The following is a 13,729-nucleotide window of genomic DNA, read 5'->3' on the forward strand; positions in this document are numbered from 1 at the left end:
TTGCCAATTGGATGTGTGTCCCTAACTGCAATCTCTTGGCCTGCACGAGAGTCTCACTCACCTGCAAAAGCAGAAAGCTCAGGCGGTGTGCTGGGAACGGGCTCGTCTGATGCAAAGCTGTCAGAGCAATGTGAGGGCAGAGCGAGCCCAGCTGTGCCTGGGGCTGAGCCCAGCAGAGCCCTGGCAGAGCCCAGAGCAGCCTCAGCATCCGCAGAGCCCGGCTGCAAGGAGAGAAACCAGAAACCGCCCGTCAGCTCAAGGCTCCTGTCCCCTTGTCCCAGCCACCCACAGTGCCCAGGCCATGCTGGCCGTGCTCAGAGCTGGGCCCAAAGCTGCCCATCACTGCTGCCTTTGGGAGCAGAGCAGGAGGGCAGGACATGTGCCCAGCCTGCAGCCAGCCACGGCAGATCCAGCCCCTCAGCAGCTGCCCAGAGACACAAAGCAGACTGGCAGCCGACTGAAGAATTGGTTGCATCAACCTCAGCAAAGGGGGGAGCCGGCCAAGCTGTGCCATACCCAGATCTGGGAGCATCCCCTGGCTGTGGACTCACCTGCAAATTGGGCATGGAGTGTGTCTTTGAAGAAGGTGCCAGAATCAAAGTTGATCATCTTCAGCTGGCCACGTGGATAAAGACATTGTCATCCTTGCGGTTGTCTTTGGTGCCTCCCGCAGCAGCCCCACCTGGTACAGCTTCTCCAGGGGCTCCTTCTCCTTCCCTAGGGGCCAGACCAGGCTGTCAGTGCTCTGCCCAGGGCCCCAGCCATCAGTGAACCAGACAAGCAAAACCAGGGGGGATGGTGGCCACCAGTGCTTGCCACACCAGGTCTCCAGCTCAGCTCCAGCCCAAGAGCTGCGTGTTCCCTTCTAATGACCCCTGCTCAGAGCTACAGGCAGGACAAAAACAGTCTGCTTTGCTCTGCCACTGATTGCCAAGAGATGGGTGGAGTTGTTACCTGCCAGGCCCCTGGATCCAACTGTGCACATAGATCTCTCGCATCTTCTAGGGCAGATGAACACCCTGAATCCAAGGATCTTGGCAGAGATCTTCTAAGGATGGCCTGTCCAAGGGTTGCATGGACAAACATCTCTTAATTACATCTTGGCACTCTAAAGAGAGAAACCAGGAATCACCGGTCACTTGGAGAAGTTGACCCCCGTTCCTGTGCCCAGGCCATGCTGGGTGTGCCCAGAGCTGGGCCTAAACTTCCCCATGGATTCCCTGTTTGCAGGAGAGCAGGACATGTGCCACCTCCTCAGCAGTTGCCAGAGGGGGATGCTCATGAGCCCACTGCTGTCTCCCAACACTGGTGTTCCCCCCGTGCCCAGAGATGAGGATCCACCTTGGGAGAGCCGTCGCGGGAAGAAGATCTGCCCCCAGACGATCTGCTGGCCCTTCCTGAATGGGTGCTTCCCTGTCACCAGCTGGTACAGCAGGAGCCCCAGGGACCAGATGGTTGCTGCCTGGCCGTGGTAGCACCGCTGGTAGAACCACTCTGGTGGGCTGTAGGACAGGGTTCCTGTGGAACACAGACAGAGCTCATCAGGGGGATGCTGCTGCTCCCAGAGACTCACCCCAGCATCCCTGGGCATGTGGGGGCTGCCCCAGAGGCACATGGGGTGACCTGCTGCCCTCTCACCAGCACCTGGCACTTGTGTACAAACCTGGGCTTGCAAATGAAGCCACTGCTGCTGGAAGAGGGCAGCAGAAGCACTGGGGAGGCCCAACCATGACCCACAAATGGAAAATCCACCCAGTGGTAGAGAAAACCCACTCTCCTCCCTGCCTGCATGGCCTTCAAAAAATTGTTAATAAGCCAGGGCAAATGTGGGGAGCAGAGGAATTCAAGCCCTTCCTCACTGGCACGCCAAACGGGGTCAGACACTCCCATCTCTGCTACCCCCATGGGGGTTTTTGTCAGGCTGCCTGCCCCAGCCCCAGCCCAGGGCATAGTGGGTGCTGAAGGCTGTCAGCAGGGCTGGGAGCTGGCCCCTCTCACAACCCCTACCCAAATCAACTTGGCTCAAGTATTAATCCCATCCCTGCAGCAACAGGGGGAAGCCCCGGTGCCACACCCACGCTGGACCAAGAGATGCCCAGGAGCATCCCCTGCAAGGGCTCACCTGCAAATCGGGTGTAGGCTGTGTCTTGGAGGAAGGTGCCACAGCCAAAGTCAATGAGTTTCACTTGCCCCATGGCCAGGTCCAGCAGGATGTTCTCGGGCTTGATGTCCCTGTGCAGGACCCCGCAGCTGGTGCAATGCTGCACGGCCTCCAGCACCTGGCAAAACAGCCCCCGCGCCTCCTCCTCCTGCAGGAACCTCCGCTCTGCCAGCAAATGCGAGAGGTCCTGGCACCGCTGCGGACGCTCCAGCACCAACAAGAAGCTGTCGGGCAGCTCAAGCCACTCCAGGAGCTGAATCACTGCAGCACACCCAGAGGACACCCTGTCCATCAGCACAATCTCCAGGGGCGCACGTGTACCGTCGGGCTGGGGGAGAAGCACGGTGCCGTCAGTGGGGCTGAGCCCGTGCCAGGGCTCTGTGACCCCTCAGCCAGCCCGGGATGCTCTGCACGCCCCGCTGGCCCCACGCCCGCTCTCCCCGCAGGGCTCCCGGCGGCTCCCACCCTGCCGGGCCCCGGCTCATCCCTGCCCGGCACGCCCCGGCTTCTGCCGCTGGCCCCGCTCACTCACCAGCTCGCCCCAGCGCCGGATGCGCTCCAGCGGCACGCATTTGATGGCCACCTGCGAGCAAGGGGCAGCAGAAGGTTGAGCTCGATGCCCGCCCGCAGCGGCCCCGCCTTCTCCTCCGCCCCCTCCTCCTCCTCCTTCTCTGCCCGCCGCCGGCCCCGCTGCTCACCGGGGCACCGTCCGAGAGCCTCGTGGCTGCGAAGACGCTGCCGAATCCGCCGCGCCCCAGCAACGAACCCACTCGGTACCGCTCCTTCGGGCCCTTGTGCGCATTCCCTGGGGGCGAGACTCGGCCGTCAGCGCTCGGCCCGGGGCCAGGAACGGCCCCCGAGCGCTCCCCGACCTCCCCGGGCCGAGCATCCGCAGGTGTCCGCTCCTTGCAACGCGACAGCGGCGGCTCGGGGCCAGCGGCCGCGCTGCCGAGCGGCGGAGCTCGGGCCGGGGAAGCCGCAGCGGAGGCGGCGGCAACGGCTGCACCGCCTGTGTCCTCCGCGGGCCCCGGGAGGAGCCGGGGCAAGGGCCGGGACCAGGGCCGGGGCAGGGCTCGGAGCAGGCGGAGCCAAAGGGCGGTGATACCGCCCCAGCCCCAGGCACTGAGGCCCGCCCAGAAGCGCCAGCGCCAGCTCGGCCGGAGCCGGGCTAAGGCGAGAGAGAGGCGGGACGCCCGGGGCCGGCGCCGGCGCCGGCGCCGCGGCCGGGGCCGGGGCCGGGGCCAGGGGCGGGCTGGGGGCATGTCCCGGGCGGGCAAGGGGAGAGGGGAACTGGGAGAAGAGGGGAACACAGAGAAAGGGAGATCGGGAGTGGGTGAGGGACCGAAGAAGAGAGGGTGGAACAGCGGGAGAGGGAGAAGAGAAGATAGGGAGGGTCGGAAACGTGACTTCTTTCGCTGCTTTGTCTTTTTCCTTGCTGCCTCTGCTGCCGCTGCCGCTGCTGCTGCCGCTGCTGCTGCTGCCGCTGCTGCTGCCGCTGCTGCTGCTGCCGCTGCCGCTGCTGCCGCTGCAACTGAAGCACCGGGGCCGTTTGTCCCCGGGGCCGTTTGTCCGTTGCCCGCTCGGCCCTGCCCCGAGCCCCGCGCTCCCCGGGCAGCCCCTGAGCTTGGCCAAACACGGGAACTTTGCCGTGTTGAGCCAAGAGCCAGAGTCTTGATTCCTGCACAGGGGCACAGCAATGCCCTTGGCTGCTGCTGTGCCTTGTCCCTGCTGAGCATCAAACACTGTCTGAGCACATTCCCTGAATGCAGAATTTGTACCTGACCCAAGCACTGCACTTGTGTCTCCAGCATTGCTTTCCAAGAAGAACAGGGGAAGGCAAACTGGGTGTAGCTCATGGTATTTTACAGTGTCTAAATCTTGCCAAGTCTCAGATCTTAGAGGTGAGATCCATTTGGAATGAATGGGATGGAGAAACAGTGCACGATGGAAAAGGGAAACATATAAATGAATAGAGAAAAATAGAGAAAAACATACTGGTCGTTTCTTTTGGTTTTATTTTCATTTCTTAAAAAAGCTGTTTCAGTTTTCCCAGAATCTTCTCCACAGTCCTGTCTGTTCTTTCCAAAAACCTGTCCTGGAGAACGACGTGCAGCTCCTGTCCCAAGATGTGCCCCCAGCTGCAGCTTCTCTTGGCTTCCCACACTGTGTGTGCAGCACAACTCTTGCAGCAAAGCAGGACAAATATTTGAAGAACTTGACAACTTGTTCTTGCTTTTCTTTGTGGACTGGGGAGTTGTGCCATTGGTACGGTTTTCATTGTTACTCTTCTACCCTAAGGAAACATGATGAGCTGCCAGGAATTGTTAGGGAATACAAGCCTGGTTGAATGTGGAGAAAGAATCTCCAGAGCCTGCAGCCAGCAGTGGAGAGCTCATCATTCCAATAGCCCCATGGACATCTTGAAAGTGATCTGGAACATGAAAATGGGCTGACAGAGGGAGTTTGTTTGTGTGTTCAGTTGAGATGATTCTACATCTCTTGCACTGGGAGAAATCAAGAGCACAATCATTTGTTGATAAGCACCAGATCATGATAAGCTGGACCTCTCAGTAGATGAGAGAAAGAATGTGAAAAGGATAAATGCAGGGAATGACTTGGTGAAGTTTGTCTGTTTAGAAGGCTCATTTTTTCCTAATAATTCCCAATTCATTATCTTTGCTTTTGTCCTTTTTATCAAGCCTGTTTGCATCAGAGATTCCCCAGGCAATGAGAACCTGGAGCTTGTGGAAGTGCCTGAAAGCTGCCCTGTTCCTCTGCAGGGACACTCAGGCTGAAACAGGAGCCTGAGGCCTCTCTTGGGAAGCCTCCTCGGAGCTGGAATTTGTGCCATGCCAGGAGAGGAGGAGGGGGAGGACGATGGGAGCTGTGTGTGAGGAGCAGGAGGTTTGGGCCCCAGGACATTCCATCTGTGCCGCTGCCCCGCAATGGGCGGCCGTGCCCGGGGCTCTGGGCCTGCCCCGCGTGCGCTGAGCTCCCGACACTGCGGGAGCTGCCCGGGCTGGGCTCAGGTTCCCACTGGGACTGGGCAGCAGGCTGGGCTCCAGCTGGGATCAGCAGCAGCTGGAAATACCTCTGGGCATCTCCACTTTCTGCTGCTGCTCAGGAGAAGAAGCAATGAAGCGACAAGTTCTGGTTTTCCTTTCTCCTGGTGTATTTTTTCATTTTATTTGCCACTGCAGAGGCAATTTGTGTGATGGCCTCTGTCAGTTGATTCTATTTCAGCAGCAGCAGCAACAGGGCTGTGTTTGAGCACTGCAAATGTCCGCTGTGTGGCTTTCATTCCCCTCGACTTAGTGCTCAAGGACTTGGGAGCTTCTTTATCCTACGGATAATGATGCCTGAAACAAAAATCCTGAGATCCCACTCACAAAAGGACTCTGGCCAGTACTGATTGCAAGAGGCAATTGCAGTTGTACTGCTAAAATTCAGGTGGCAAGCAGAAGAGGGGCAAGAGCAGCCGAGATCTACAATGTCCAAGGCCAAGGCACCAAGAGCCTCCTGCTGTCACCTCAGGGTGAGTAAAACAGAGCTGAAAACAGCGCTGGAACCCGATCCTCTCTTCCTCTGAGGGCTGGCTCAGGGCAGCAGAGGCGGGCCCTGAGGAAGCCTGAGGGCTGTTTGTGGGGGATTGTTGCTGTAGTCCAGAATTGCCCTGGAAAAAGCCCTGGGAAGCCGAGGCAGGAGCAGGTGGGAAGGGCCGGCGCTGCTGCTGCTCCTGGCCGGGAGCCCCGGCCGGGCCGGGCCGGCGCCCGCTGCGCTGCGGCTGCTGCTGCTGCCAGAGCCGGGCGGGACTCGGGGACAGGGAATGGACACGGGGGGACAGCAAAGGCCTTGGGGGCTGCAGGGATGGTGGTGCTCGGGCCAGCGCCAGCACAGAGCTTCAGCCCGCAATGAACCCCGAGGGAAACGCTGGGGAAAGGCTCCATTCAGCCTTTCTTTACTCGGCGCTGTGAAGGGACGGAAATAAAAGGAGAACAAGCAGGGCCCGACCCCTTCGCCTTTGGGAGGAGCCCCGCGCCTGGGGCTGTGAGGGGCTGTGAGGGGAAATGAAGGGCTGTGAGGGGCTATGAGAGGTTCTACAGGGCCATGAGAAGTTCCATGGAGCTGTGAGGGGCTGTGAGGGGCCATGAGGAGCCTCAGCCCTGGCAGGAGGGGGTCCCACCATGTCCCCAGGGCAGGGCAGCCGTGAGGGGCTGTGAGTGCAGACGTGGCAGCAGAGCGGGCTTGGGGCACCTCTGGAAGAGAGGTGAGACCCTTCCCTAGCTCCAAACCACACCGAACCTACCATTAACAGGATTTTCTGTCTTTAGAAACCACTGGCAACTTGGAGTTGACTGTACAGTTTAATTCTGGTGGCAAAAGCTAGGGAATATTCCCAGGGAGTGACATCCCGCCATTGTTATTAGAGTCTGAGATTTAAAAGTCTTGACAGTGAGAAGTAATACTAATAAATAATAAGAAGTACAAGAACGAGAAATAAAGCACCAAACCCAACAAACAGCTCAGAAACCTGCTGTTGTTTGTAGTAAAAGATTAGTACCAAAGAAATAAATGAAAGAGATTTCATTTGTAATTCAGATATGTTTCATCTTTTTCCAAGGTTCTGGTCCCCTTCCTCCAGGGTCATTTCCTTTACTCACCCACTTTCTAATAGTTAGAAGGGAGTTAAGCATACCAGAAAAGGCAACAGCTCCTGTTTCAAAGGGAAGCAGCCACCACTCCAGGGAAGCTGAACTGCCCCCAGGCACGTGAGTGCACTAGAAGTGTGAGCAGGTGTTGGGGACAGAGATCTCAAACCCCTTCTAAGGCTGTGAGAAACCCACAAGTGGCAAAGTGTCATTGTGGGTCAACTCATGCTGAAATTCCATTCCCCCACACGCTCCAAATGGGCAGGCAAGGCTGGGCTCTGGCAGGGTTCAGTTTTGAGTGCCTTGTGTTCCATGGCATGGAAGTGATCCTATCAACTCTGGTACTGATGGATTGCAGTATGGCTGCTGAAGGAGGAGAGGGAATCTCAGGAGACAGGACAGTCTCTTCTTCTCCTTTCTCCCTGCAGAACCCCCTCCCCAAAGAGAAATGCCTGTGCTGGGTTTCCATGGCACCCCTTCCCTCAGCCCAGTGTCTGACCCACTGTGTGCTCTGCAGGAGCCAAAGCCAGAGCAGTCCCCAATATCAGTCAACACATGGTCCCCACACAGCAGGAGAAAGCACTGCTTGCAGTGGGGCTGCTGATCTGTGACCCATCCTGGTTCCATCCACCCCACTCCTCTCAGCCACAGACAGCAGAAGGATCCCAGGAAAGCCACAGTGCTCTACCAGATGCCAGGAGCACTCCCTGCTGTGGCCTCAGGGATGAAGACATGGAGGGGTTGGAGCGTGTCCAGAGAAGGGCAACAACGCTGCTGAGGGGTTCTGGAGAACAAGTTTTGTGAGGAGCAGCTGAGGTAGCTGGGGTTGTTTATCCTGGAGAAGAGGAGGCTCAGGGGAGACCTCATCACTCTCTACAACACCCTGACAGGAGGGTGCAGCCGCGTGGGGGTCAGGCTCTTTCCCAGGGAACAGTCCCAGGACAAGAGGACACAGCCTTAAGCTGCACCAGGGGACGTTTAGACGGAACATGAGGAAATATTCTTCACAGAAAGGATGATTGGGCATTGGAATGGGCTGCCCAGGGATGTGGGTGAGTCACCGTCCCTGGAAGTGTTTAAGGAAAGTCTGGACGTGGCACTGAGTGCCATGGTTTGGGTGACAAGGTGGTGTTGGGTCACAGGTTGGACTTGATGCTCTCCAAGGCCTTTTCCAGCCTGGTTGATTCTCTGATGATTGTGACCCTGCAGGGCCCTGGGGAAGCAAGGGGCCACTGTGACACTGTGGGGCCTGGTGGAACTCAGAGGACCACAGTGACACTGTGTCCCACATGGCACCACAGAGCCAAGGAGCCATTGGGATGCCGTGGGTCTACATGGAAACAAGGAGTCCATGGTGACAGTCGAGGTCCTCCTGGAACCACAGAGGCCACTGTGACACTGCTGGGCCTTGTGGAACCAAGGGGCCACTGCGGAACCAAGGAGACCCTGGTGAGACCCTGGGCCCCAATGGGATCACGGGGCCATTGTTCCATTGCAGGGACTCCTGGAACTAAGGGAACAACTGTGACATTGTAATGCCCCATGGAACCAAGAGTGACACTGCAGGATCTTGTGTAACCAGGGCTCCACTGTGGCACTGCACCACCAAGGGATTCCTTGTGGCACTCGGAGGCTTCATGGAACCAGGAGGCCCCTGTGACACTGCAGGGCCTGGTGGAACCATGCAGAGCATTGTGACAGAGCAAGACCTAGTGTCATGATGGGCCCACAAGGACACTGCAGGGCCCCATGGAAGCAAGGGGCAAGTGTTGCACCTCAGGGACTCATGGAATGAAGGAAACATGTTTGATATTATGGTGCCCCATGGGACCAAGAGGCCATGGTGACACTTTGGAACCAAGGAGAGCATTGCTGCACTGTGAGACCTCATGGAACCAAGGATTCACTATGACACGGCAGGGTCTTGGGAGACCAAGGTGCCATTGTGACACTGCAGGGCGCAAGTATGGAAGGGACGTTGTGACACCAAGGGGTACCATGGAACCAAAGGGACATTGTGACCCTGAGAGGCCTCATGGAATCATGGAGACCATTGTGACACTCTAGGGCCCCATGGAACCGTGGTGACACCAAGTTGGCTGGGAGTGTTGATGTGCTGCAGGGTAGGAGGGCTCTGCACAGGGACCTGGACAGGCTGGATCCAGGGGCCAAACCCAACAAGGTGAGGTTTAACAAGTTCAAGTGCTGGGTCCTGCACTTTGGCCGCAACAACCCCTGCAGTGCTCCAGGCTGGGGACAGAGTGGCTGGACAGCAGGCAGGCAGAAAGGGACCTGGGGCACTGATGGACAGTAGGCTGGGCATGAGCCATCAGTGTGCCCAGGTGGCCAAAGAGGCCAATGGATCAGGAACAGTGTGGCCAGAAGGACCAGGCCAGGGATTCTTCCCCTGTGCGTGGCACTGTTTGGGCAGCACCTCAGGTACTGTGTCCTGTTCTGGGCCCCCCAATTTAAGAAGGAAATGGAAGGGCTGGAGTATGTCCTGAGAAAGGCTGCTGAAGGCTCTGGAGCAGTTGCTCTGTGAGGAGTGGCTGAAAGAGCTGGAGTTGTTCATCCTGGAGAAGTGGAGGCTCAGGGGAGACAAGGTGGTGTCAGGGCACAAGTTGGACTTGATGATCTCCAAGGTCTTTTCCAACACTGCTGATTCTGTAATTCTCTGAAACCACCCTTGGAGTAGATGCAGGATGAGCCCTGGGCCTCCTCTTCGCAACTTCCAGCAGCCCAGGTCCCTCAGCTTCTCCACACGGGCCCCAAAACCCATCCTGTCAGTCCTGCAGAGCCTTTCCAGCTGCTCCTCTTTGCCCAGAACAGGGAGCCCCACAGCCAGACACAGCAGCCCAGATGTGCCCCCCTGGCCTCTGCTGCCTCTGGCAAGGGAGCAGCACGAGGCACTGCAGGACCCTGCAGACAATTCCTGAAGCACCTGTAGGATGATCCTGCTCCCCGAGGGACCTTCTCATGGTGCCAGCTCAGAAACTGAAATGGGGAGTGGGGCCAGAGAGGAAAGGGCAAACAGGGATGGGCTGTTTGCAGGGCAGGGAACAGAGGTGGGTAATAGGAAGAAATCTGGAGCAGGAAGAGTAAAGAAAGCAAAGGTGAAGCAAAGGAAATGCTCAGGGCAGTCTGGGGGTGGCTGCCAGGCAGCCCTGGCTCTGAGCAGCAACATCTGCAGAGGCGCAGGAAACTCACAGCTCATGAGTACAAACTTTCTGTGTGACTTCAGAGGCCACGACAAACCTGAGTGGTTTCCCTCCTATCCCCCAGCCCTTCCTGGACCAGGAAGGGGCTGATGGCATTTGTGCTCCCTCAGGTTCATCTCCCCACAGCAGCACCATGGGGGTGCTGACGCCTGCTCTGGGCAGTGCAAACAGGGGCTCCTGAGCCAGTGCTGCCGTGTCTGTGCCTGCAAGGATGAGGCACCTCTGTGAGCTGGGGGAGAGGCCAGGGCTGCACAGGGATGATGTTGTTGGCAGCTCCATGAGGATTCTCTGGGACACTGTCCTGGGGTGTCCAGAGCAGTGGGGATGGATCAGCCCCTGCTCTGCTGCTCCTTCCTGTCTCCCCCAGGGACCTTGCAGAGCCCCAGCCATGCTGTTTGCCCCCAGCCTGCCCACAACCACTGTCGCCCTGAAAACTCAGCTTCTGAGCTTGCTAACATAGTTTTCTACAGACTTTGCCAGGACAGTAACTGTAAACATAGATATGTGTACATTCTTTCTGTTACACGTCTTGTGATAAACATCTCTCATGGCCAGTGCTGTGGGAAAGTGTTATCCTGACCACCCAATCCCTGGCTGTGGTCAGGAGCCTATAAATCCTGGAGGGAAAAATAAACCTCTCTCTTCACCACACCTCGACCTGTGTCTGTGTGATCTATTCATCTTCAGCGGCAACAACCACCCTGGGGCTGCTCACAGGGGTTTTCTGTGCTGAGCACTGGCCTGGGCGTGTTCCTGAGAGAGCTTGGACAAGGAGCCTGGAGCCCCCAGGCCCTGCCCTGAGGTGTCAGTGCTGCCCCAGCAGCGCCCATGGCCTGTCCCTGCTGCAGCCCAGCACTGCCACCCCCAGGGCTGTGCCCGGCCCCGAGAGCACTCAGGCCCTGCAGCAACACCAGGGCCAGGAGGGCAGCGGGGCAGTGACACGGGAGCAGCACTGGCAACACCAAGTGCTGCTGCTCCTGGGCACAGCTGCTGTGCCAGCACTAATCTGCTCCAGCTCTGCACACAGACACTGCTGCTGCAGCTCCAGAGAGGGGAACAAAAGGGAGATCTCTGGAGAAAACTTTGCTGGGAGACCCTTTAGTTCCTTTAAAGCCACCAAGAGCACAGCCACTCATTGGCACAGTCTGTGGCCAAAGGGAAGATGGAGAGAGAAACAAAATGAGAAATGGCACAAACGATATTTTATTGTGGACATGATCTAAAAATTAAAACAAAGAAAACATCCAAAATGAAACCAACAAGAAGAATCAAGAATGACTTTTATTTCAATTGATTTGCAGAAATTGGCCAGCAGTTTAATGTTTCTGAAACCATCCAGTCATCAGTCTCCACACTGCAGCCTTGAGCTCCTGGTTCCTCAGGCTGTAGATGAGGGGGTTCAGGGCTGGAGGCACCACCGAGTACAGAACTGACACTGCCAGATCCAGAAATGGGGAGGAGATGGAGGGGGGCTTCAAGTAAGCAAATATGGCAGTGCTGAGGAACAGGGAGAGCACAGCCAGGTGAGGGAGGCAGGTAGAAAAGGCTTTGTGCCGTCCCTGCTCAGAGGGGATCCTCAGCACAGCCCTGAAGATCTGCACATAGGAGAAAACAATGAACACAAAACAACTAAAAGTTAAACACACACCAACAGCAAGAAGCCAAATTTCCCTGAGATAGGATTTGGAGCAGGTGAGCTTGAGAATCTGGGGCACCTCACAGAAGAATTGGCCCAGGGCATTGCCATGGCAAAGAGGCAAGGAAAATGTATTGGCTGTGTGCATGAGAGCACTGAGAAAGCCACTGGCCCAGGCAGCTGCTGCCATGTGGGCACAAGCTCTGCTGCCCAGGAGGGTCCCGTAGTGCAGGGGTTTGCAGATGGACACGTAGCGGTCGTAGCACATGATGGTCAGCAGGGAATACTCTGCTGAGATGAAAAAGACAAGAATAAATACTTGTGCAGCACATCCTGTGTAGGAGATGTCTCTGGTGTCCCAGAGGGAATTGTGCATGGCTTTGGGCACAGTGGTGCAGATGGAGCCCAGGTCAGTGAGGGCCAGGTTGAGCAGGAAGAAGAACATGGGGCTGTGCAGGTGGTGGCTGCAGGCTACGGCGCTGATGATGAGGCCGTTGCCCAGGAGGGCAGCCAGGGAGATGCCCAGGAAGAGGCAGAAGTGCAGGAGCTGCAGCTGCCGCGTGTCTGCCAATGCCAGCAGGAGGAAGTGGCTGATGGAGCTGCTGTTGGACATTGGCTGTGGCTGCACATGGGGACCTGTTCATGGACAAAGGACAGTGACAAGTCAGGAGACGCTGCTTTGAGCCAAACTTGGGCCATTCCCTGTACACTGTCCTGCTGGGTCACACTGGATATTTGGTTCCATGAAGTTCTGCAGTGTCACAATGGCCTGCCTCATTCCATGAGCTTCCATAGTGTCACAATGAACTCCTTGGATGTGCAGTGTCACAGTGGACCACTGGCTTCACGCAGCCCTGCTGTGTCACCAGGGACTCCTTGGTTCCATGAGGTTCTGGTGCTGTCGCCATGGTCTCCTTGGGTCCACAGTGTCACAATGGACCACTGCATCCACATGACCCTGATGTGTCACCACAGCCTCTTGGTTCCATGGGACCCCAGTGCACAAAAAGTGCAGGCAGAGCCCTGAGGAGAGCAGGTGGGACATGGTGGAATGGGACATGGAGGTGCAGAGCTCAGGGGAAAAGGTTCTGCTTCAGGGCACAGGGATGTCAGTCCCAGGTGAGCCATGTCAGACATGGTGAGGTTGGGGGTGAGGAGCATGTTGGCAGAACAGGGTTAGCCCTCAAGGGGCTCATTGTTCTATGTGCCCAGACCTCCTAAGGAGACACTCAGCATCAGGATCACCTGGGGAATGCTTCTGTCAGCTCTTCTCTGAAATTAAAAAGAAAAAGAAAAATTTTCTTGATTAAAGAAGTCATGAGGTTCACTTTGAAATCTTCTTTCTTAATAGAACTCCAAACTGACTCCAATGGGCTGCAGAAGTCTCCTTGAAGACAATTGGAAAAATACAAGGAGCTTCTGAGAGTTTCCTGTATTTTAATGAGTCCCACAATGATTTTGGGGCTGAGTCCAGGACCCTCAGGCACTGAGAGAAGGTTGAAGAAGCTGCTCAAAGAGTCAGAAGCAAAACTCCAAGTCCATTGGAGCATCAATGGGCCCCACTGAGGGCAGGGACTGCCAAAGGCTCACCAGGGACTGGTGAGGGCAGATCCTGGAGGCCAGGATTGTCAGGAGCCAAAGGCTCTGAGCAGGGAACTGCAATGCTGAGCAAGCCCTGGGTGGGTTGGAGGCAGCAGAAAGGCCAAGCCCTGAGCACAGGCCTGGCACAGCAGGGCCTGTCCCTCACAGGTGGCTCGGGGCTCTTTGTGGGGCAGTGGGATATGAGGGGCAGCAAGGACAAAGTCCATAAACCTGTGTGACACTCCAGATCCTTATGGAACCAAGGGGCCAGTGTGACACTGTGGGAAGTTGTGGAACCAAGGGAATCATTGTGACTCTGTTGGGCCCATGGAACCAAGGGGCCAGTGGGACACTGTGGGGCCTTATGGAAACAAAGGGCAATTGTGACACTTTGGGTGCTCGTGGAACCAAGGGGACTCTCAGCAGGCCCTTATGGAAACAAGTAATCCTTGTAAAAGAGGCCTCATACACAAGGGCAGTTGTG

At 56.9% G+C, this 13,729-nt stretch overlaps 2 protein-coding genes across 2 annotated transcripts; both read right to left on the reverse strand.

The window, feature by feature from the left end:
- Positions 1–1,001: 1,001 nt before the first annotated feature.
- LOC131590969 (serine/threonine-protein kinase pim-1-like) lies at positions 1,002–3,423 on the reverse strand. Its single transcript, XM_058861387.1, has 6 exons — positions 3,168–3,423; positions 2,860–2,966; positions 2,694–2,744; positions 2,123–2,489; positions 1,342–1,518; positions 1,002–1,108 (listed from the first exon to the last, which is right to left on the reverse strand). Exons 1-6 carry the CDS (start codon positions 3,421–3,423, stop codon positions 1,002–1,004), a joined length of 1,065 nt encoding a protein of 354 aa, XP_058717370.1.
- A 7,921-nt stretch (positions 3,424–11,344) lies between these two features.
- Positions 11,345–12,277, reverse strand: LOC131591018 (olfactory receptor 14A16-like). Its single transcript, XM_058861449.1, has one exon. It carries the CDS (start codon positions 12,275–12,277, stop codon positions 11,345–11,347), a length of 933 nt encoding a protein of 310 aa, XP_058717432.1.
- Positions 12,278–13,729: the final 1,452 nt, after the last annotated feature.

This window comes from Poecile atricapillus, chromosome 36, assembly GCF_030490865.1.
Source record: "Poecile atricapillus isolate bPoeAtr1 chromosome 36, bPoeAtr1.hap1, whole genome shotgun sequence".
Lineage (NCBI taxonomy): Eukaryota > Metazoa > Chordata > Aves > Passeriformes > Paridae > Poecile > Poecile atricapillus.